The following is a 22,606-nucleotide window of genomic DNA, read 5'->3' as shown; positions in this document are numbered from 1 at the left end:
AAATGAATGTTTAAAATATGTGCTTTGCAAATTTCTTCATATTTCCCTTTAAAATAATCACTGTTAGTTCTCATAAGGCTGCAATGAACTACTGAAAAACAGTGGGGATTTCTCCTGTTAAAGCCGCTTGGGCTCTCTCTATTTTTGACACCAGCATGTCCCATCCTCTTTTTAGCTATTTCAGAATTGCTGAGCAGCACCTAAATCTGCACAGTACCAAAGCAGCATGTTTCTTTTCCTAAGCCAGGAAATCCAATGGAAAGAACCCAGGAAGGTTGCTTGGACCTGCTGGCCACCTGAAGATAGCCTCTCCGTTTCAGGATGTTTGTGTATTTTATCCTTATTTAGGAGCCCCTCTTTAACAGCAGCACAGAGCAGAGTAGGCAGCGCATCTCCGGCTTCCACAAAGGGCCATCTCGTTATCTCTTACCCCTCCAGACAGGGAGAAACTCTTACACAAAGTGGCTGTTGGACAGCTGGACAGACAGAAGAAAAAATGATCTTTCCCCAAAGCCCAATTTCTGTCTATTTTAGGAGCACATTATCCATTTTGCCACCGGCACCTGCATTATCCTGACCTAGGGACCCCAGCACTAATGGCACAGCAGCCCTCGAGGTTGGTCCGGGAAGCCCTCAGTCACTAGCAAGTGCCTTTTGACCTCAAGATGCTAATTAAAAAATGCCCTTGAGTCACCTGCAAGCCAGGTAACAAAACAAAAGGTCTCCAAAGGCCTGGAGAGGGTGTTGRGTGACTAACAAGAACCACCTGTCCATGACAGGCAGACAGCTTCAATATATGAAGCCACAGACTTAATGGAACCTATTTAAATCTATGTATGTATATTTTTCTGTTCAAAAATACAGTTTTTTTTTTTTTCACTTTCCTCTTTCCAAATATTTACTTGTTTAGCAGAATTGAACTGTTTCTAGATCAGAAAGGAAAAAACTATACACAAGCCAATATTGCTAGTTTTATAGTAAATTCTATGTTTTGCTTTTTACAAGTTGGAAGAATCTTTTTGATGCTGACAGGCAATTGATTAGAGCTGGATAAATAGAATTTCTTGAATGAAAACAATTAGAGGAATCTGAATAATTTGCTATCCTTTACAAACCCTTGAAAAGATTTTCATCACTCACAGAAGATCATGGATTAAAAAAGATGGCAGAGCAGAGGCAGCAGGCACAAACTGAGACAGAGGCAGGTCTGTCTAAACATGAGGAAAAACCTCTTGGTTTTTCCTGGTTCTCAAGACTGTCCTGAGAGTGACAGTCCCAGAACAGGTTGCTTTGCAGCTCTTATAAAGAGTACTTTTGTCGATGTAAAGAAAAATTATCATTTTCCATCTACCAGAAGTTATATTGAGATCTAGAAAAGCTACATAGAATGTGCTGAAAGTACGAAGCAAATTTTAATTAGAAAAACTGGAAAATACAGATTTTCCTATGAGTACATCCAGCACCTTTCTGTGCCATTGAATGTGGACTCTATCTCAGTGGACTTCCCCTAGTACAATCCTCATTACGAAGAGTAGCCTAAGCTCTAATTGCAAAAGACAAATCTAGACAAAAGACAAGTCTAGTGTGTGCTAATAAAATTGCTCTAATAACTAAATGTTTACTGATCCAAAATTAAAAATGTCACTCCCATTAGCAAAAAAAGCAAAAATGGTGACGGCAGTAASAAAACATCCTGTAATTTCAAATGCTCTGACAAAAAATCCAGCAGCAATATTAAATATAAAACAGAGAAAGCTCTTTTAGAAAGATGAGACCCAGTTAACTGATTTCCCTGTGCAGCGGGTCTTTTAGTTTTATCTGTTGCTAAGATACTAGCAGTTGCATCCTTCCCTATGCCTGGAGAGTTGAAGATTTACATTTCCTTACCCATGCACGATATCCACACCTTCACCTGCACCGTGGCTTTCAAAGAAGACAAGTGGAGACAGTAGGTGCCCAACGTAAGGCAAGTGCCTACAGTTACTCCTACTATACAACTACTTGCAATCTGGTCTGTTCAATGCAACAGCTTTATTTAGCAATTACGTTTTTCTGTATCACACTGGTTAACGTGATTTCTTCTATAAATGCAAATCACTTTACTGTCCTTAAGGACATCAGAATTTTAAACGAGAGTTCTGATTTTCAAAATTAACTTTCAAATTCAATGCTGAAACAGTTGATTCCCTCATCCAAAATAATTACGAAGTCCAAATGTTTTTGTATATTAGTGCTCTCTCCCTGAATCATCATGAAACCTCCAGGCTGTGGAAGTTGTCTTTGGGATTTTATCAATGATGTTGCCTATTTCCAGGAGAACTGTACATGGAATCACTTGAAAGTTGTTAATTCTTTAAAGTTCATCACTTTCCCTACACATGATTAAACACTATATAATTTAACACTGTTTGCTGATAGAAAATCAAAGCACTTGCCCCCAGCATGCTGACATTTACAGCAGTGGGGAACATTTGCACATTTTATGCTTRTAATAACAGATGAGCTATGAAATGGGTTCTGATAATGCTTTGAATATCTTGGAAGCCTTGTCATTTATCATAGCAGATGAGCTTCCTCTGGCTCACTATCATTACTCTCTAATATATTTTTATGCAGCAGAGGTAAAAAGCAGGTCTATTTTGATGACTACTGGCAGATGAACCGTCAAAGGTCCAATGAGCATGTTCTCTTCAAGCAAGACCTCTTGTAGCTTTTACTCCATTTCTTATAAGATTTTTTTAAAAAAATAGAGCATAAAAATGGCCGACATGCATTGTCTAAAATTTCTTTTGCAAAGAGATTAAATCAGATTTTGTCTTCAGATGTTTTCCACTGCTACACTTCTGTGAAACTAGGAAATGTCAGAAGTGATCATTAAAGTGGGATAGTTTAAGAAATTGCAAATCAGTCTCAATTTTAAATGAATGAAATGCATACACAGTACAAGAATAATTCTTTTAAATAAGGTACCTTTCAAATCAGGAATGGGATTTTAAATATTATTTGGTTTGTGCTTGAGCTCCTTTAGTGACGCATGCTGCTGATTTAGATTCCTTTGGACTGTAAATGTAAGATTTTTTTTCCAATTTAGAACTAACACCTTCAGGTGCAGTTCTGTCTCTTTGATGTCTTTGGGCTGTATTTGCTGCTTACTGTAAAACTATAAATTATGAAAAGTAGTATGGGGCCATCCTCCACATGTAACTCAGAACATAAATGAAATGCAATCTTAGTTAATTATTATTTTACTGAGATGGACACTCCAGACCTGAATGACTTTTGAACAAGTCTTTTGAGTAGAACAAGGATTTTGTTTCTCTAGAAGGCCCTGGGCACACTGGTGCTCCTCCACTGTTATTAGGGTGCAGTCATGTTCCTGGTACTTACTTGTCCATCTCCTCCTACTCTGTGCCATGTACACAAGGACAGGATGAGGAATCTGCTGTTCTCTTCAAATGCYGATTTAGATCACGACATGACCCTGCTTGAGCAGGGGAGTTGGACTAGATGATCTCCAGAGGTCCCTTCCAACCTCAACCATTCTGTGATTACTGCTGGAAGTCGCCGATACATTGTGAAGGAGCAACCACATAGAAGGAGCACAGGCAGGTGTTTGTTCCTCCTGGCAAAATTCCTTAAAATATTAACAGAACAAGATGGGCTCTAAAAAAAAATTCTGTTTGAAGCCAGCTGAATAGCATTCTATTGATCTGATTGCAGCCTACATATTTACCTTCATGCTTTTAAATTAAACCAACAAATGTGCAGGAGTGTCTAATTTGTTAGGGGTTAAACAGAACAATGCGAGTACCAGAGGGTACCATACTAGCACACCAAAGGAAGGCACTAGCAGTGTGTTTCTGCTTTTCTTAAACGGTAATGGCTTCTTATTTTAAWTTTTTTTCTCTGTTCTGGTATAATATGTGCTTTCCATTTGAGTTTCATCGAATTCCCACAATCTACTGCAAAGATTTATGCCTCATGAAGTCTGAGGTATTTACTGATCCCCTGCAAAATCCCAGGGAACTATAAGCATGTTAGTTATTAAGATGATGTATTAAACTTTAGAGTCCAGTTTTCCTTTCTGGTGAGCTTCTAAGTCCTGTGGGCACTATAGACAAAATTAAGAATAAAATCTGACCAGGTGAATATACATCCAAGAGCTCTCATTCAAGTTTCCTGACAGATTTAGCTGAAGCAGTTGAATTATCTGTGGCTCCTATTCTAACCCTCACCACGGGGAAATAAACAGTGGCAGAGCAGTAACACCTAGGGCCAGGAGCAATAGYGTGTTAAACTGCTGCACCTCAATCCAACAGAGATTACGATTCAGYTTTGTGAGGTTGAACTGATGGCAGCATCAGAACAGGAGTTCACAGCTTGGTCCCTGTGAAGTCGCAGGCAAAGCTCATCTTTAGCAGAGTCACAATTTCACCTTGACATTTTATTTTTAGCAGTGATCATTTATAGAGCTCTCAACTCATGTGGTGTAAAAGGGTAATAATCCCGCAAGCCCTTTGGACACTAACATGGCAAGCAAGCAGCAAAGCGTGCCTGGAGGTGGGACTGCACTTCAGGAGCTGCACTAGCAAAGACACATAAATAACTGTTACTGTCGATGCCTAGAGACAACAGACAATTGCCCCTCCAATATTTTTGGAAATATAATGATTCAGGCTCTACATTCAGTCTCAATCTTRTTGATGGATCCGGGAATAATCAGGTGCTGCTTTATAAGAGCCGGGCAGCAAGTCCTATTCACAGCACTATTCTTGTGCACTAAGTGCAGCAARTTCCAATAGCCAACAACAACAAAAGAGCTTTATAGATCTTCAGCATTATTTGGTCAGCTCCCTGAATCCCACCCTCTGTGATTATTATCTTCAAGAGTCTCTTGTCTTGATGTTGATGTTTTTATTCATCAGTACTGCTCACAAATATCTAATCATGCCACATCCTGCCTGCAGTCACCTTACCCCTGAAAGAAGTAGCTTGCACACTGCCTCAAACCATCCCAAGTAAATGAATTAAGCTTTGCAGCACAAGTCAAGATGGTGGCAAATATGCAATCTTTAGGCAAAGTGCTTCAGTGTGGTGCTTAACTATATCTACCTAATCCAAAAATCACTTTTATATTTCAGAGATATATCAGAGAAAAAAGGGATCCTCCTCCCTTGATTCATGGGAATTAATCCTACTTGATTCATTCTGGAGTTTAGACTGAGCAGGTATAGCCAATATCAAAAAGAATGGCCACATGGCCAACTTGCTGTGCTAAGACAGCATTTATACCAGTTTTATAGTCCAAGTATACAAGATGTTGAATATCACCACACATAAAAAGACAGACACACCTGTTCTGTTCTGAAGCAGACACATTAGAACTAATGGAACATATACTTGACATGAGCAGTATATAAATATATCCTGAAATAAAAATAAATCATCTAGCACATTTAGACAGACCTCAAYATCCCATGTAGGAAATACCCTTTCTCCCTTGCAAATAAATACATTGGAGGGTTTGCCTTCTCACCACAGGCTTGCATTTACTGCCAAGAACTGTGTTTTTTATCTCTAAATCTTACTCCCCAAAGGAATTAATAGGCTCAGGTAATTTCCCTCATGGTCAAAATGAAGTGCCAGTTCAACGTCTTGAATTACAAGGTAGTTAATGATCACTATTTACCCAGGAACATAAAGAAATAAAAAAGATACCCTGTTTAGCAATGAATATGTGCCCTGAATCATGGCATTTTCAAATTCAGAAGAGAGTTGGCAGCATTCTCACCCAGGAGGAGGTGTGTCAGGAGAAAACCTTATACCTCTGGGACTGCCTGCTGGGATGCTGAGGCCAGGGCTTGCCAGTTGCTTCAGCTTCCTTCTTTCCTCAGGGATGTGGAAATGCTCTCCTCTCTTGGTTGGCCTGGGACTGCAGACTTCCCCCGGTGAAGGAATCTCTTGGATCTATTTGTTACCATTTACCACTCAGCAGGATTAACAGAATGGAGGTCCCACTGTACAACTATTTAAGGCAGCCACGCAAACTTTGCTTCATTCATTGTTTTGACTGAAGCAACTACTTTTGGTTATAGTCTAGAAGCTACTTGGTGGTCAATATCTTCCACTTTATCTGATGTTTATGATTAATGAGCTTCTCGGGGCTTTTCTGCCATGCATTGTAAGTAATCCTCCCTTTCCTCCTTCCCCTTCTTGAGAGGAACCCACCTCAGTCATACAGTATTTCAGAACATAACCCAAGTTGGCAGGATAAAATGCATGGAAGAATAGATTTGAAGACGTTTTTGTGAGAAAACATGAAATGAATTCTTGCCTCTGAATTTAGGAATCTCTATAGGTCTTCCAGATTTGCTTAAACGTAATCTTCCTCTTCATAGAGCCTTTCCRTACTTGCCCAATCCCTTTCCACATTCTGATATATTTGTCATGCAGCTTTATAATAAACACCCATGATAGTGTGGTCTATTAGATACAGAAACAGACTCTGAAAATCTGGATTTGCCACTCCACGGATGACAATAGGAAAATGACTCATCTCTGCCTCTGTTTTTGTGATAAAACTCACTCTCAACAATACACCAAGCCATGAYGGTATTACATTTTAGTATTATGAAATCATTTCACATTTTCACATAAAATATATGAGAAGGAATTGTCATTGTCTAAGTTCAAAGGAAATGGATTCTTTAATGTAAAAACATGTCTGTGAGCCACAAAGACTTGATCTTAAGTATTGGCAACCAAGGTTCATTTCCAGCTAGTGAGTAAACATTTGAGCAATCTCACACCCCATTAAGAATAATATTTAATTCCYTTCATTTATAAACCATGCACAAAATATCTTTTTAAGTTGCCTTCTAGCTGAAAATTAACACTTTATCAATTACACTTATTTATGTACTCTCATTCTGGGCAACATAAATCCACATGGCTGGCAGACTACTTGGTTGTGCCTGAGTTGAATTTAGGCAACATATTTGGGAGCCTAGCTTAGGTAATTATTATAACACATAAAAGGTAAATTAGTATTTGCTAACTAGAGCATTTAAGAGATTTCATACATTGTGATAAGTGGCAAAGAGTTAGTTAAAATAATTATTGTAATACATAAAGGCTTAAAACATCCTTAACTCAGAGGCAGTGTCAGAATCACAGACGGCTGGAGTTTAAAGGATGGTTAGGACTTCACCCCACATTGTGAAGAAAAACCTAGGAGAAACTCTTACTGGTCAAAATTTCTATAAGAAATATAAAAATTACTTTTTATTGCATTGCAATAGGTAGTGACAAAGGTGACATTCTATGTTTGTCCTACATTTTGCTGTCCTGAGATACAGAAAAGGATGCATAGAAGTAATAAAAATGACTCACTTTTGGTCATTCTACACCATGTACTGACTGCAACACTCACTCTGAGCTTCAAATATTGCTTGTGAAAATCTCCATCTTTGAGGTCTCCTCATCAACTATGGAATGAAACCAGCTGTTGGAAAATCCCCATCAACTATGGAATGAAATCAGCTGTTGGAAAAAGCATGATCTATACTTGATTGAATTCAGCAAAATGATACAACAATATAGGAAAGGGAAGGAAGAGACTGTATTTTCCAAATGAAAAGCAGGGAGAACTCATAATTCCAGGATATTGATCCTAGAATTGGGATTGGTTTAGTTATATCTATGTTGTCCCAAAAGTGGGTTCTTATAACTAGTGTGCAGAGAGCCAATAGACACACAGAGCTATTTCTCTATGTAATTTATTTGCAGAGAGGGGTACTAGGTGGTAATTCCACAAAGACAGCACACCTTCTCAGTCACTTTTGGGACAGCACTTTTGTTTTAGGGTGTGAAGAAGTAGACTCCACTTGTTCTTGAGCTGCCCTGTTAGTTCCTTCCTGTGGAGTGAAAATAGACTCTATACATTAAAAAGGAACATTTTCTACTTTCTTTCAGTTACTGTTAGTCTCGCACTACTTTTAGTGTGAAGAATCAACTTTTTTTAGTAAAACTGTAATTTTTAAGTTGGTCAGGGCCTTTTTAAGTCTTCAATGTTAAAAGTAAGAGTGGTATGTGTTACTCCAAGTCTTGGCTTAATGTAGAATGGACTCCCTTACCATTATTTTTATACTACTTAAATAACATAATAGGCCTGAAACACCACTAATGGAATTATTCACTATTACCGTCATAGAAGAATATTCCTTGATAAGACAAAGTGCAAAACTGTACATTTCTAAGCAATGCTTATGTAACATTACACTACTGAAACAAGAAGTCATCAAGTGACTAATCCAAGTATATGTGCTTCGGAGAAGTCTCATATTGAAGGTTGTATTGCAATACTCCAGCATGCTTATAACCTTCAAATTTCTATCTCTTCCTTTGTATCAAGGATCATAGTTAAGTATAAATAGAAATTCTGTTTCCATAATGTTGGTTTCTCCACACAGCTTGCGCAGCAGAGAAACTATGTCCAGTTAATGAATTCCATTCCTGARTATTTCTTCAGAGTGTCACTGCACTCACAGATCGCCGATGGCTTCCGTGGTTAAATTTTTTAGCATTGTCTCTAGTTACTTTGCTAGCATCTTGACCAAGAGATGCTACATTATTGGGAACAAGGGGATAATGGCCAGAAAAAGGTCCTGTTGAGGAATCCGTAGCAGTATATTCTTCCTCTGCCCATCTATTAAAGAAATAACTGCCTTCTTCAGGTGCCCATTTCCTGAGAGGATTCATTTCAGAATTTAGAAGTCCTCGACCATTTATGTCCCCATGAGACACAGCTGCTGTTTCAGTATGCAAAAATGGGGATACACATAAGTGGTTGATGCTTCGATCAAGGTCATTAGATGCTGGTGATGCTATGGGTGCATCAGAAGTAGTTTGTTTTCTTGACCTCCACTTTTGGATTTCAAGATCTTGTTGCTCTTTAGGAAGCTGATYTAGTTGCTGAGCTTTCAGGATCAGAGACGATCCCAAAGTTCCTCGTAGGGCGAAAAGAAAGTACCTGATAAAAGAAAGAAAATATATCACCTTAGCAGTGGTTTACATCCATAATCTGTTTCAYATAACACAGAACCAGTTGAACATTTTCCATTCTCTGAACAGATCTGGTAACTTGATTCCTGGATCTTAATGCATACGCAACTATACACTTATCTTGAATGATTCAGAGTCAAACACATATATACAAATACTAAATAAATTATGATAATTGGCAACGTTTGCTGAAGAGTGCATGGAAGGTACACACAAGCCCAAATATTGCAGAGATGCAACATTCATGGAGGTTAAGGTTATGCTTACACTCTTTAAAAGAAGCTAAAGAAGGAATATTAGTTTGATGACATAAAACTGAAAAATTAAAAACCTCAGCTTGTAGATTTGCTAAAGAAGCAGTAAAATAATTTGCATCCCACTCAGGACAGAGAATTCATATAAATTCTCTGTACACACAGAGTACACAACCTCTCTCCCTGTCTTGTCAATTCCTGTCTGAAAAGCAAAGCCTCATTTGAAGCATGATTGCTGATAGGATTTTACCTACATATTTCAAAGCAAATATGAGAAATCTTGCTGTTAAATTCCAGCAAGTTTCTGAGGGAAACCAAGATCAGTGTTGTAAAAAGAATCAATCAAAATTTAATTTTAAGTGAAGGACTATRTTTAGCAAAGGGTGATTTCAATCTTGGGGTGATAAACAGACAGAGCAATGMAGAAACTGGGGGCTGGATTTTCTGTGAATCAGGGGTTCTACAGAAAATAATCTGGGATATCTACCAAAAGCAACAGCAACTCTCCAACCTTGATATTACCAAGATACAAATCTTCAAACTCAGTATACTGCTGAGGCAGCAACAATCTCAGCCTTGCTGAATTTCCAAGATGGATATATGAATTCTTATTCATGTATTTAATGTAGCTCTCAGCAGAAAGCTCAAGGTCAAAAATAACACTATGAATGTGGACTGAGAGGAAGACAATAATCTTGTAAGGACTGAACAAGATGCTATACTTAAAAGACATGAGACCCCAGTGAACCCTGTGTGGCTTATCCTGATCTGAAGTACATATAAGGCAACATAAGACAACACAGATTCTGATCTCAGATGGAAAATATATCATCTAATATCAAAAGGTTCCTTTATATTCAGACAAAGATAAGGCCAAAATTTCAATACTTTAAAGTATTTCCAAAATCAGATATTAAAAAAATACTTCCTTGCAATAGCAGTGTGCTGGCAGTGTGAGCAGCAGACCAGCAAGAGAATTTAATATGCCTGTCTCTGATTGACCAAGCAGAAATAAACAGAAATAAAGTGGTGCAATTCAGATGAAACATATCTATTTGAAGAATAATTAAAGTAATAAAAACTAAAAGCAGTAAGGTTAACATATGCATGGGAACAAAATCATTGTTTTTCAAACCACATTTTCTCATGAACATATTAAAATGATTACTATTCCTTTCCAAATTCAGTCTGCAAACATCTTTATCATACCTGATCTGCAGCACAGAGCAAAACCAGGAGTCTGGATATAGACATTTATTTGATATAGAGGCATATTCTTAAATTGGCTTCATAAAGCACTCTAATACACTAAAGAAACAGAATACATTGAGATATTCATATAYGCACTGAGAATTGCACAAAGATTTGCCCTAGTCTTTATCTGCTTGACAATACTGTGCTCATCATAGTGAACAATTATGTGGCATATTTGTGCTGGTAAATTTTGCAGCATCCCAGAAGGAAGAGCTTTCCCGATGAGAAAATAAAGACAACAGGTGCATTGGGAGTCACCTGTGTTTATATAAACTACATTTATATGTTAGTTATACAATTTATATATTTTTATATATATATATTTATATATATATTTATAATTAATATAACTTTACAGTTATATAAACTAATGGTTCATGAACTGGAACACAGAACCTAGATTTCTGACTTGCAGACTTATCACTGTCTGTGCACCTGACATATCTCCTATCTACAGACATCATTACTCTTATTTCACTCAGATGCCTAAAAATTGAGAAGATACAAATGCATTATTCAAACCTTGGTAAAAGTGCAATGACTGGAGTAAYGAGGCACAGTAAATAGAAGGTAGGGTCTGAAAGCTGCTTCTCCATAATCCAGTAAGGGCTGTTGGGAGGGTTGCAGACCACACAGACAGCATCATAGACCACCGAGAAGATGAAGTAAAGCAGCACGCTCCCAATCATCGTGGCCCAGTGAAACACTGTCTGTAAGCAGGAGTGCACAACATGAGAGCAGTGTAAGCAGTGTATGTTAGATCCTGACTCTGGTTTTGAGACGGGAGAACATAAAAAATAAATAGAAATAACATATCATATAGACACATTCTACTAAAAATTGCAGCAGGAGAAATACCTAGAAATTAAATATAAAAACAATGGCAGTGGATATAGTTCTTAAAAATATCTCAAACTGTTTCCTGCTCATATAACTAAAGTATGTAAAAAACACGTMCTGTCAYGTTCAAAGGCACAGTAGAAGCAAATGCTGCTGCTCTGCCAGAGCTTTTGTCCCAAGGCTAATAATCAACTTTGCCACAGTGTGTTATTTCAGTGCATATGCTACTTGATTTTGTGACCCAAAGTTAAAGTAAATGAATGCAAAAGACACATCACTCCTGCACGGTATGTTCTGTTCAGAAAAGTGTTGCACGTAGAGCATAGGTCAAACACGTACCCATGTTTTCATGTCTAGAGCCTGGTGCAGGAGAATCGTGAGGAGGGAGATCGTGTTGATGGGGGTCCCGAAGGAAAACACATCTATGTCAGAGCCCTTGTATGTCTGGAGAACAGGAAGAAAGAGAGAGAGAGAGACTGTATTGATTCAGAAGTCAATCTTCTTCCTTCCCTCCYGCCACCTACTGTTTTAAAGACAATGAAAATGAGAATATAAGTGCTCCATGTACTTACCAAATAGGGGACAAAGAAGCAAACGAGGCTCTGATAGAAGGCATCCAACATTGTAATAATAAAAGTTGACAGCTTGTATATCTGTAGGAGATTGAGGATAACAGTCATTATGATAGGATGCACATCTCTTCTTACTACAGATATACTTGCTTTGCGTATTTCCACCACAATACAAGTCTGCAGATTCATGTACAAATGCCTCTTCAGAGGCCAATTAGAAGCAAAGGTTTATCCCTTAACAGGTATACTCTCTGCGTKGACTATAAGGGCCTTTAAGAAGATTAGCCAGTCAACAAAGTCAGATGTCATGAATCTCTGCCATATCCCTTCCCCTAGGACCTCTTTATTTAAATTATTTTTCACACACAGCTCTTCCTGGGGCTATAAAGATGGGAAAATTTATTGTCTCCTATGACTCCTTCCATTAAAGAATCTACTTTGTGCCATTATAGTATGATCACATGTCATACTTAATCTTATCTTGGGACCTATGGTGACACAGATGGGCTAGGGTAGGAAGCATCAGGGGAAYGACAGAAGGATAGGCCTCTGTTGTTTCAATGCAGTCAAAATGCCAAATCAACAATGTTTTCTTCAAAATGATAAATAATGTATATGTATGTGAGGTCCAGCAGCTGCTAAGAAAGGTTCTCTTCTTGGAGAGAATGCTCAAAGTCTGTGTTCCTATAAACAGATTTTAAAAATATCAGGGAAGACTATGAACCACTGATGYTGACCAGTGCTAAAAAACACAATCCCTAATGAGGAAAGTAGCTGTATGTAGAAAGACAGTGACTCTTAAATACTGTGCAATTTTGTAATCTAAACAAGGTGGGCATTAAAATTTGCCTGCTAACATCTCAATCATCTTAAGGTAATTTGGGAACAAGCCTTTAGAATTTTACCAAAAGTGCTATTATATGCAAAACTAGATACACGTGTATCTGTATCTATGATCCTCACACACACACACAGATCAGACTGGTTCTCTAAACTTACCAGGCAGTTTGAGGAAAAATCTCCATATAAGCTCTTTTGTGTATTTCTCAAGAGTTAGCAACTTTGATAGTTAAAGTTAGGTAACTAAATAAATGAAACAGTTCATATCCAGAAGAGCCTAGACACCAAACTGACAACTCCTCTTTGTGTATTAAAAAGCCTCTTTCTGAGTACGAGAGCAGAAAAAATGGTGTCTTGTTCACTGATCTCATGTTTTGAGTTTCCTTGTCACTCTTCTGCYGCGAGCTTTTTATCAAGCTTTTCCTCCAGGACTCCTCAGTGGGCTGAGACTGTTCAAAACACCAAATCTCAGCAGAGTTTCATCAGGGACCAGCTAAACTCTCTTCCCCTCAGTTGCTGTATTTCTCATCCTCTTTCATTTATTTTTCCCTATGCTCTCATTCAGATTTTTTTTTGCATGAATATAATCAGCCTGTGTATAGCTATGTATCTATCAGCTCCATTGCATTTCTTTAGATCAGCAATACTGAATGTCCCTAAAATGAAAATCTCAACTCATTTTAGGGTTTTGTTCACAGGGCTGACTCACCCGTACATCACTTCCTTTACTATAATGCATCCTGTCTGTACCAAACTGGATTGAACTATATGCTTATCTTCAGAATAAATCTACTTATTTATGTCTTCCAACCAYGAACAGGTTCCCAGCCTTACTCTCACAAAGCAAGCCACTATTGTATCTCTTAAATTAGTTCTTCTGACAGCTACTGTTCTACTGTTTTTCTTACTGGACACCAGCAAAACAGAAACCAATGGATAATTTAGTTTTAGGTGAGTTTGAAGCTGTTCTTTTCCTTCCCTCCCTAGAAAATCAAAACAACAACAACAAAAGCGGTCCTTTGGTTTATCAAGCAGTTCGGCAATCAAGTCATACCTCTGAATTTCGSCCATTCTTGTACAATTCAGGCAAACCTAAGAGTGTTTCTGCAGAAACATCTCTATCGAGGATTCCAAAGAGAATGGGGGGCATCGAGGTGAAGAGGAGATTGAAGAAGATCATTTGCCAGTAATCTATCATGGTGGCACCGGAGAACCCACAGAAGAACTGGTACCAGAAGAGCAGGCTGACGTAGCTCTATGGGAGAAGCAAATACAAATGCAATGTCATGGCACAGGCAGAACCACGTCCCTGTGCAGAAATGCTTTCTTCCCACTGACCCAATTTCATTCCTCTCCAGGTTGTAAGGATGAGAGAGCTGTGCCTTTTTGCTTCGTCATCTTCCCTCACATTGTCCTCCACTTTTCAGGCTGCTCTGGACCCTTTAAATGGCAGCACATGGATTGTCTGTGCCCCTCATCATTCTCTCTATGGGGTCTTCATAACACATCATTTTTTAACATTGTCTCCCAAGAATACATCATTTTAGTTACAGGTACCTGTACCAATAGCTACAGGGTAGATCCCTCTGCACTTTATTGTCTTAAAGCACTTCACCCTAAGTATTTCACACCAGCGAGGTTTCTTTAAGAATATATCAGAGAATAATTAATCAAATTGTTCATAACTCTAAAAATTCTATTTTTAAATCCTGTTACAAGCCTGCTGACAATGTGGAATCAAAGGCCTCCTGCTCTCTTAATGGTACCAGGGAGATAATAAAACAGCAGAATCCCAAACTGGAGAGCTATTTCATATTGCAAATAACTATCCTTTGAACTTTGAAAGGACGCCCAGTCATGGGAAAAAAAAAAGTTTCTATTTCAATTTCCATTATAAATCTTAACACCAATAAGCCATAATCCTTATTCAAAATTATATATATATTAAAAAATGGACACTTTGAATTCTAAGTAAATAGCTTTTCAAGCTCAGTGCATTTCATGTCAAATCGACTTGTTTGCACAGGCTTGCAGAAACTATTACTATCAGGTTTATCCACTTTATATTATTCTTCAATGCACAGCTCATTTGCATATACATTACATTTTTAATAAAAATGCCAGATATGACTGCATCATTGCTTGCAAGTGGCTCCTATCAAGTTAAATGCAAAAATTCTGAGACTTCATAGGCAAGTATTTCTCAATACAGAATCATCTTCTGTATTCTAGCACTAATAATCTGCTGTTCCTTACGCAAAGCTTATTTTGAGGCTCATGGGTATTGCTAGAAAAGTTTCTTGAGCTACCGTATAAAAGTTACTAAATTTTGAGTCCTCTTCCCTCAAGAATAATGCTATTTCAAAAGATATTTAGATCTTGTATTTTATCTCTATCATCTTACCACGTTCTTGTAGAAAAAGTATATCACCATCTTTGCCAGGCGAGCGTAACACCAGTGTCCATGGACAAGAAGCAGTTTTTTGAGATGCTTAAATCGGGAGATCGCAAAGTCACTAGCCATCATAGCCTTTAGGGAAGAAAAAAAAAAGTGGAGATTATTTCAGAATGTATTTTCCCACTCAATATGATGATGATTGAACATTGAAGAATGTTCAGAAAACACTTGACAAATGACTGGAATTTTTATCTCCATGGAACTCTCCCTTATTTTCCTAAGCTTGAGAGTTCCATGGAGATAAAGTCTTTCCCTTATTTTCCTAAGCTTGAAAGATTTTGGTGCAGAAAACACTGAATTAGAATCAATAGAACCTGATCTATAGCATCTACAGAGCATCAACAGAACCATTTATAGCAGAGATGACTCCGAACCAGATGTTAACCTATCACTGGACAATCATCTGTTAATTTTCCACACACAAACAAACACATTTGATCCTGCATGTTAATTATTGGCTCAAAACATTATTATTTTTTTCTCTGAATCTGCTATTATGGCATGTATATTAATTTAAGACAGCAATGATGACAACTTGCAACCTTTAAGATGACATTCAGAGTATAAGGCTGCTATAAAATTTATGAAGCATCRAGAAGCCACATGACAGAAGAGGAAAGGAAGTAAATGAAACGATACCTGCATGCCTTCTTGGCCAGATATTCCGATGCCAACATCAGATGCTTGAATCATACTTACATCATTTGCCCCATCACCTAGAATGGGAAGACAAGTGGGAACAATTAAACAGTGAGAAAAGATGCTTAACTTCACAGAATAATAAGATTCCAGTTGTACTGTTAAGCATAGACTATTCTAACGGAACATGCATCTTAATTAGGGAAACTGATACTGGGGATGAAGCATATAAGAGCACTAGACTCTAATCTTGGTGTCAATCTCCTCCTCTTTAGGAGACCTCACTCTTCTCGTCCTAAACTTGGCATTGGACTTGGTTGGGTAGCTCCATGGACACTGGCATCATCCACAATTACTCCTTTTTATATGTTTCTACATGGTAAACTCCATGTGTTCAGGAGCACACTTTGCAGCACCTCCTCTCAATGCTCCAAATTAAATCATAATTTGTAGTGCAACTAACAACGTGACAAGCCATTTTTACGAGTTATTCTGCTTTTTTCAATTTTCAGCAATATATGAGAATACATAACCGAATGGCTTTTCCATGGAAAAAACAAGCATGGTGGCCTGCAATGTGCAGACTGAATCATGCTTTGTATTATGAAACAAAGCAAGAATTTTAAAGAGATTCTTCTTTTACTGACTATTTTTTTAATTTTTTTTAAAAGAACTTTTAAGTTGTAAAATATCAATTCTGCAAGGAGTGTAGTGGGATCACTTTGCAACACCGCAGCAGGAAACTCGAAGTATTTCACATTATTTGGAGGTAAAAAGCATTGGAGTTGGTGCTTAATGCTACCCTGGGGATAACAATGTTTTCACTGGTTGGTAAAATACAGTACGAAAAGGCTTTGTAAAAGCACAGAGTGTTAACTACTGTTGACTTTCCCTACTGCTAAGACACACTGGAGTGTGACATATGTGACATATGAGCATCTGCACTGGTGTGCGTGGAGGGGACTGCTGGGAGAGCCTGAGATTGGATGTTTTTGCCTCCTTTAAATGGGAGTCCCATTTGCTCTCTGAAAGCTGGAGAACTTTTGCATAGCTGTTGGTAGAGAACGAACATCCAATACTATTTTTCCACTGTACCTAGCTGAAAAGAGGCACAAGTCAKAGCACAACCATTCCATACAACTTCATAATCCTTAACTAGAAGAGCCCATTTCCCTCTTTTTCCTCTAAGACATTCAAGAGTGAGGTACCTATTGAGAGAGTCATCACTTTCAGCTCCCTCCGGACGAGCTTGACCACCATGCTCTTCTGCAGGGGGGTGCAGCGGCAGCACAGGACGGAGCGGCAGCGCTGCGTCAGCGCCAGGAACGTCTTCTCCAGCCCCCCCTGGAAGATGACATTCAACGTTCTCCCGTCGATCACCAGTCCAAATTCAGGAGAGGGAGGTCCAGGGGCTGGTAAATATGTTGGGATAACACCAAAAAATTTCTTCTGTGGTTTTTCAACATCACAGCTCTTCCTCACTTCTTCCAAGGTTAAATTCAAGAGAGATTCACAGGTTTCCTGCGAGACAACAGAAGTGATTCCAGAAATAGCTATCTGCATGTCTCTCAAGAGCAGAGTACCTTACAAAATCTATCTGTCTATATATAATCATGCCAATATGTTTAAGCCTATCAGATAAACATTAGGGAAAACTGAGAAATGCACTAATTCATCAGATTGGAGATTACTTTAATGACGTCATCAAGTCCTTTGCTAAAAACACTGTGCATCTTATCAGCTATTTAACTGCAGTAAGAAATTTAAAAGAAAAGCACATATTTGCATTACCAGTGCTGAGAGTTCAAAGAGTACTGATTATGTCTTTCTAAAGGAGATTTTTAAAGCTAGCTCTACTGTCAATTATGTGAAGACTTATTTCCCCTCAGAACTATGGTAGAGAAACAAGCGGTTTAGATTTTCCAAAATGCCCAGTGGTTTTGACAATTTGGCCTTTTCCAGGTCACAAATTAGGTCTGTGACATTTGTGTTAGGGACAGAAGAAAAAGGAATAACAAAAAGCTGCCCAGCACTGTTCCTGARTCACAAATAAGTCTTTTTTCAGATGCACAAACCCTGACCGACTTAGCACCAAATGGAAAGAGCTTTAAGGAGGGCTCATTTCCCCTTCCCATGTGAATCTCCTAAATTGGCACACCACTGGGAGACACAACTCAGAATCATCCAAAAGTTATTTTGCTGCCAGTACTAACAGTGCCCTTTTTGTGGCATGACACTAAATACCTRAGGAGCTAATCACTCCCTTTTCTATCTCTGCCATCAGCTCTACTGAGTGATGATTCAGTTCTAAAGTGCTATTTTCACTTTATGTTGCATAAGGTGCATGTGTAGGATGTTTGCAAGATTTAAATTACACTTAAGTGGGAAGTTCTGGAATCAAATGCATCTCTGACATCTAACAGAAACCTGCATCTAACTTGTACACTAAAAAAAAAAAAAAAGATTCAAGAAGCACCACATTCTTGTGAATGGACCAAAAGCTCGGAGTTTGTCTTGATTTGCATTTTAAAATGAATGTCCACAAACGACCTATGTGTGTTGCTTCTTACTGGAATATATGTGATTTCTAGTGTTTTGATAAACTACTGTGTTCAGGGGAGGAACTGTCTAGGGACTTCATAAAGCCAACTAAAGCCAACCACTGCTGTTCCTTAACTGTTGTCCGTGACAGTAACTAGCTGGGAAACTAGAGGCTGGTAAGCCTTGCCTCYGTCAATGGAAAGGTGATGGAGCAGTTCATCCTATAGAGCATCTCTAGGAATGTCAAGGAAAAGAAGGTGATCAGGCGCAGTCAGCCTGGATTCGCCAAGGGGAAGTCATGTCTGACAAACCTAATAGCCTTCTATGATGGGATGACTGGGGGGATGGATGAGGGGAGAGCCKTGGATGTTGTCTGTTTTGACTTCAGCAAGGCTTTCAACACAGTCTCCCATAATATCTTCATTGGAAAGCTCTGAATGCTCCGCTCTGACTGCCRAATTGCCCTTGTCCCCAGTGATGTGACAAGGGGCAATGAATATGAGTTGAAACMTAGGAAGTTCCATCTCCATGTGAGGAAGAACTTCTTCACTGTGAGCCCTGGGACAGGCTGCCCTGGAAGGGTGTGGAGTCTCCTTCTCTGGAGGTCTTCAAAACCCGCCCAGATGCCACTCTGTGCCATGTGCTCTCAGTGCTGGAGCAGGGCAGTTGGACTAGATGATCTCTACAGGTCCCTTCCAACCTTAACCATTCTGTGATTCTGTGATTACCATTTAATGGGTGTTTAGTTTAAAGGTAATTTTGTCAAAAGAGTAGCCCTTTGTGTATATTATTTACCCTGCTTCTGCCATTGGAAATTTCTTGCAAAATTGATGTCAAGGGCTTTGGCTTGAAAGGGACGGAGGTAAATGTTAATGTGGTAACCCCAGTGGCCAGTGAACCACACACGTTTCACACAGGCACATATATCTGTACACCTTTCATATGAGCCTGGATCAACTGCAGTAGGTCGGTGCATATCCCTGTGCTTCCTGGAGCCACGATGGTCCTATCTGCAGTGTCACGTCTCTGATGGAAACCATCTTCTAATTTCCATCCTAAATATATTCATTCTATCTTCCCTTAAAGCAGATATGTGTATCAAATTAAATTACATATTGAAGCCAAAAATGTATTCCGTGCCAAATTCCATATCATGTTTGCATGTTTCCCTATTTCCATGACATTGAAAAAGAGAGATATTAGTATAGAATTTTATTCTTGTTTGGAGCTACTAACTGCAGACAAAAGCAGCCAGAAAGTAGGCCMTCTATAGCCTAGCTGCTCTATACAATTGCCTATCGAAATAAAAATACTCAGTATTTTTGCAGTATTTAGTCAATCCTCACTGCAGCATTACAGAGACAGGCAAGTGTGTGTCACCAATCCACCTCTTTGGCGGGGTGGAGGCTGAGATAAATGACTTCTTATTCCAAAAGCTGCCYAGTTCTCTGTGCTGCTTGAACCTAGTAAGGACCCTGCTGTCCCCTCCTCACCCTCACACCTAGCTAAGCAAGTGTGTCCACAGTAAGGGTCACAACGTACCTTGGATACTGTGGGGTGTCTTAGGGAAGATGAGCAGAGCAGAGCGGTGCAGGTGGCCCGGGAGACCCTGCAGGAGGAGGACACACCTGTCCCAGAGGAGAGACAGCCCATGTGGACAACACAAGGACACGAGCAGCCAAGCACAGAATGAGGGCAGCTGATGTTCTGCAGTTTTGGAGTTTACATGTTGCCAGGTCTGACTTCTCTATGACAAATGGATCTGCTTTAACCCTAATGCCTGAACTCACTCCTTCCTATAGCCAGCTGAAGAAGTCAACTCATCACTCATCAACACTTCACCAATRTGGAGTGTCTGGAAAATGACTGCATTTTCAACAAGTCACAAGAGCTATTTTTAGGATGTTGAGAAAGGAAAATTCTGCTTACACAAAATCAAGCCTAATCCTCTCAGGAAAGGTGCAACAATAATTTTCTGAATTTAATAAAATAATGGAACATAGCACAAAATAAAACAGTGACAAACTGCAATGCACACACACATACTCTATGTACTTCACTGTACTCACCTTATTTTCAGTGTTAATGGTAAAGATAGTGTCCCTTTGGTTGAGAAGTCTACATGAATATGCAATGTTAATTGCTGTTTCCTGTTTGTCTCCTGTCAAGATCCAGATTTGTATCCCAGCTTCCCGAAGAGCTGCAACAGTGTCAGGCACTCCATCCTGCAGTCGATCTTCAATCCCTGTTGCTCCTATGCCAACGGAAAAGGAGTGAACTGGGATTCTTCTATTTGGCAATGTTCGACAATCATGTTGCCCATTCAGGTGTTTTAAGTGTTTTATTATTATTATCTATTACTATTWTTATCTCAAAAGGTCTTTCACTTCAAATCACAAGGCTGTGCTTACAGACAACTAAGCCAAGGTACTGAGGAGGAACTAACCAAAGGTACAAAACCTACATCTGGGTGAAGATCTCAACACGTCAACTATCAATGATTTCTGGCCCTTCATTTTACTGGGTGCTAGAATGATGCATTTCTTTTCTTCTTAATAATCCAAAATGACAACGGGCTGGCAGAGGAATTAGATCACATGCATTTTTGATGTACTGCATCAAGCCCTATCACAGCAATCAGAAAAGATGAATCTTGACTATTTAAATGAATGCTATCCTATTGCCAAGTCAGATACTTCACTCATCAAAAGGTAAGTTTTCTTTTTTAAAATGTGCAAACTTAAAAGCAGGTGACTATACTCATCCTGAAGGAAATCACCACCTGAATTGTCACAATATTCCTCTTTTTATCTCTTCCACTAGAGGTCAGTTTGAAGATGCTATAACTGTGATACATTAAAGATGGGCAGTGATTAAAGCTAAAAGAATATTTCTTGTGAAATGAGGTATGAAAGCATACACAGCCTTTACAGGTGGCAAGGATGGCAGATTTTGACAAGAGCCACATTGCCTCTTCTGTGATTCTACTTAGAGTATTTACTGTTATTACTATAATTTTTAAATCACTGCAGATATTATAAGAAGCCATAATGATAACAGCTTATAATCACAGAAATTCAGGATAACAAATTACGGGCACAGACTGTACACAGAAAGATGAAAATTAGGCAACCCTGAAAATCAAAATATAAACAATAAAACATCTGGAAACAAAACAGAAAACAAAGCAATGAAGYGCTCCCTAATTTAGCAAAATAATGCCTGTAGACACTATGATGATGGGTAATGCACCATTACCCACAGAAGTAACTTTTAACACAAAATATCTCACTTCAACAAAGTGAAGAAAGCAAACATGACAGAATGCAACGACACCAGAAGTCCATCAACAGGAATGCATGTGTCTGGACAGCAATTTTAGTTAATGTTTTTATCAGATAATTTTACCGTTACAGAAATTTCCTCGGAGATAGTGCTCAACATTGAAGTTAATAAATAGTGTTTTACAGGTTTATTTAAGGAGACAGATGTGATTCAATTACATTACGTTATCTGGCACACATCATGTGAGGCAGAGGCAATGYCCATGTTCTTAATTCACGGCACAGGAAAGTTTCAGTGCACTTTTTCCAAGTTATTGCTGCTTAAAATGCACATGAACTTGTTTAGACATTGTAATTGGATTGTGTATCCTAGCCCTGAGACTTCCAAATCTCACAGGAAGCCTTTTCGATATGGATTAGTATAAGCTGTTGCCTGTCTGATTGCCAAGAATATCACAGAAGAGCAAGCGATACCTCACCGACAATGACAATTCTTATTTTTAGCTACCTAGCAAGGTGAGTTTGGTCTCCAGATGCTGGGCTGTCTCCATTAGCAGCTCATCTCTGTTGTCAATTGCAGCTTCTGCCTCACGACGAAAATTGGCCCATTTTTGAAAGTCATCTTCAGTCAAGATCTGCATAATAGAATTGAAGCAGAGCTCACTTCTAATTCAAGCAGGAAAAGAAGGATGCCAACATTCTGGATGGCAGAGATTTAACTCCTATCCAGGTTGGTCAAGTATTATATTTGCTTTAAAATAACACGAACTCTTCTAATAGAAGACTGTGGAAACTACAAGAAACAAGCAAAATAGCCTACCTGATTGTCTAAATGGACTATAGCTAAGACTTAAAAATGTG

At 38.7% G+C, this 22,606-nt stretch overlaps 1 protein-coding gene across 1 annotated transcript in view; it reads right to left on the bottom strand.

The window, feature by feature from the left end:
* Positions 1 to 8,526: 8,526 nt before the first annotated feature.
* The window catches only part of ATP10B (ATPase phospholipid transporting 10B (putative)), a 116,085-nt gene continuing 102,005 nt past the window's right edge, over positions 8,527 to 22,606 (bottom strand). Inside the window, exons 16-25 of the mRNA XM_026047500.1 lie at positions 22,254 to 22,380; positions 20,531 to 20,715; positions 17,129 to 17,441; positions 15,921 to 15,997; positions 15,228 to 15,353; positions 13,878 to 14,078; positions 11,984 to 12,064; positions 11,751 to 11,855; positions 11,094 to 11,281; positions 8,527 to 9,031 (exon numbers count right to left, since the gene is read on the bottom strand). Coding sequence (XP_025903285.1) covers positions 8,527 to 9,031; positions 11,094 to 11,281; positions 11,751 to 11,855; positions 11,984 to 12,064; positions 13,878 to 14,078; positions 15,228 to 15,353; positions 15,921 to 15,997; positions 17,129 to 17,441; positions 20,531 to 20,715; positions 22,254 to 22,380 — 1,908 coding nt within the window. The remainder of the gene's footprint in view (positions 9,032 to 11,093; positions 11,282 to 11,750; positions 11,856 to 11,983; positions 12,065 to 13,877; positions 14,079 to 15,227; positions 15,354 to 15,920; positions 15,998 to 17,128; positions 17,442 to 20,530; positions 20,716 to 22,253; positions 22,381 to 22,606) is intronic.

The sequence above is a fragment of the Nothoprocta perdicaria genome, unplaced genomic scaffold (genome assembly GCF_003342845.1).
Source record: "Nothoprocta perdicaria isolate Ctin4 unplaced genomic scaffold, notPer1 scaffold_5, whole genome shotgun sequence".
Taxonomy (NCBI): domain Eukaryota; kingdom Metazoa; phylum Chordata; class Aves; order Tinamiformes; family Tinamidae; genus Nothoprocta; species Nothoprocta perdicaria.
This window is presented reverse-complemented; position numbering and strand designations above follow the sequence as displayed.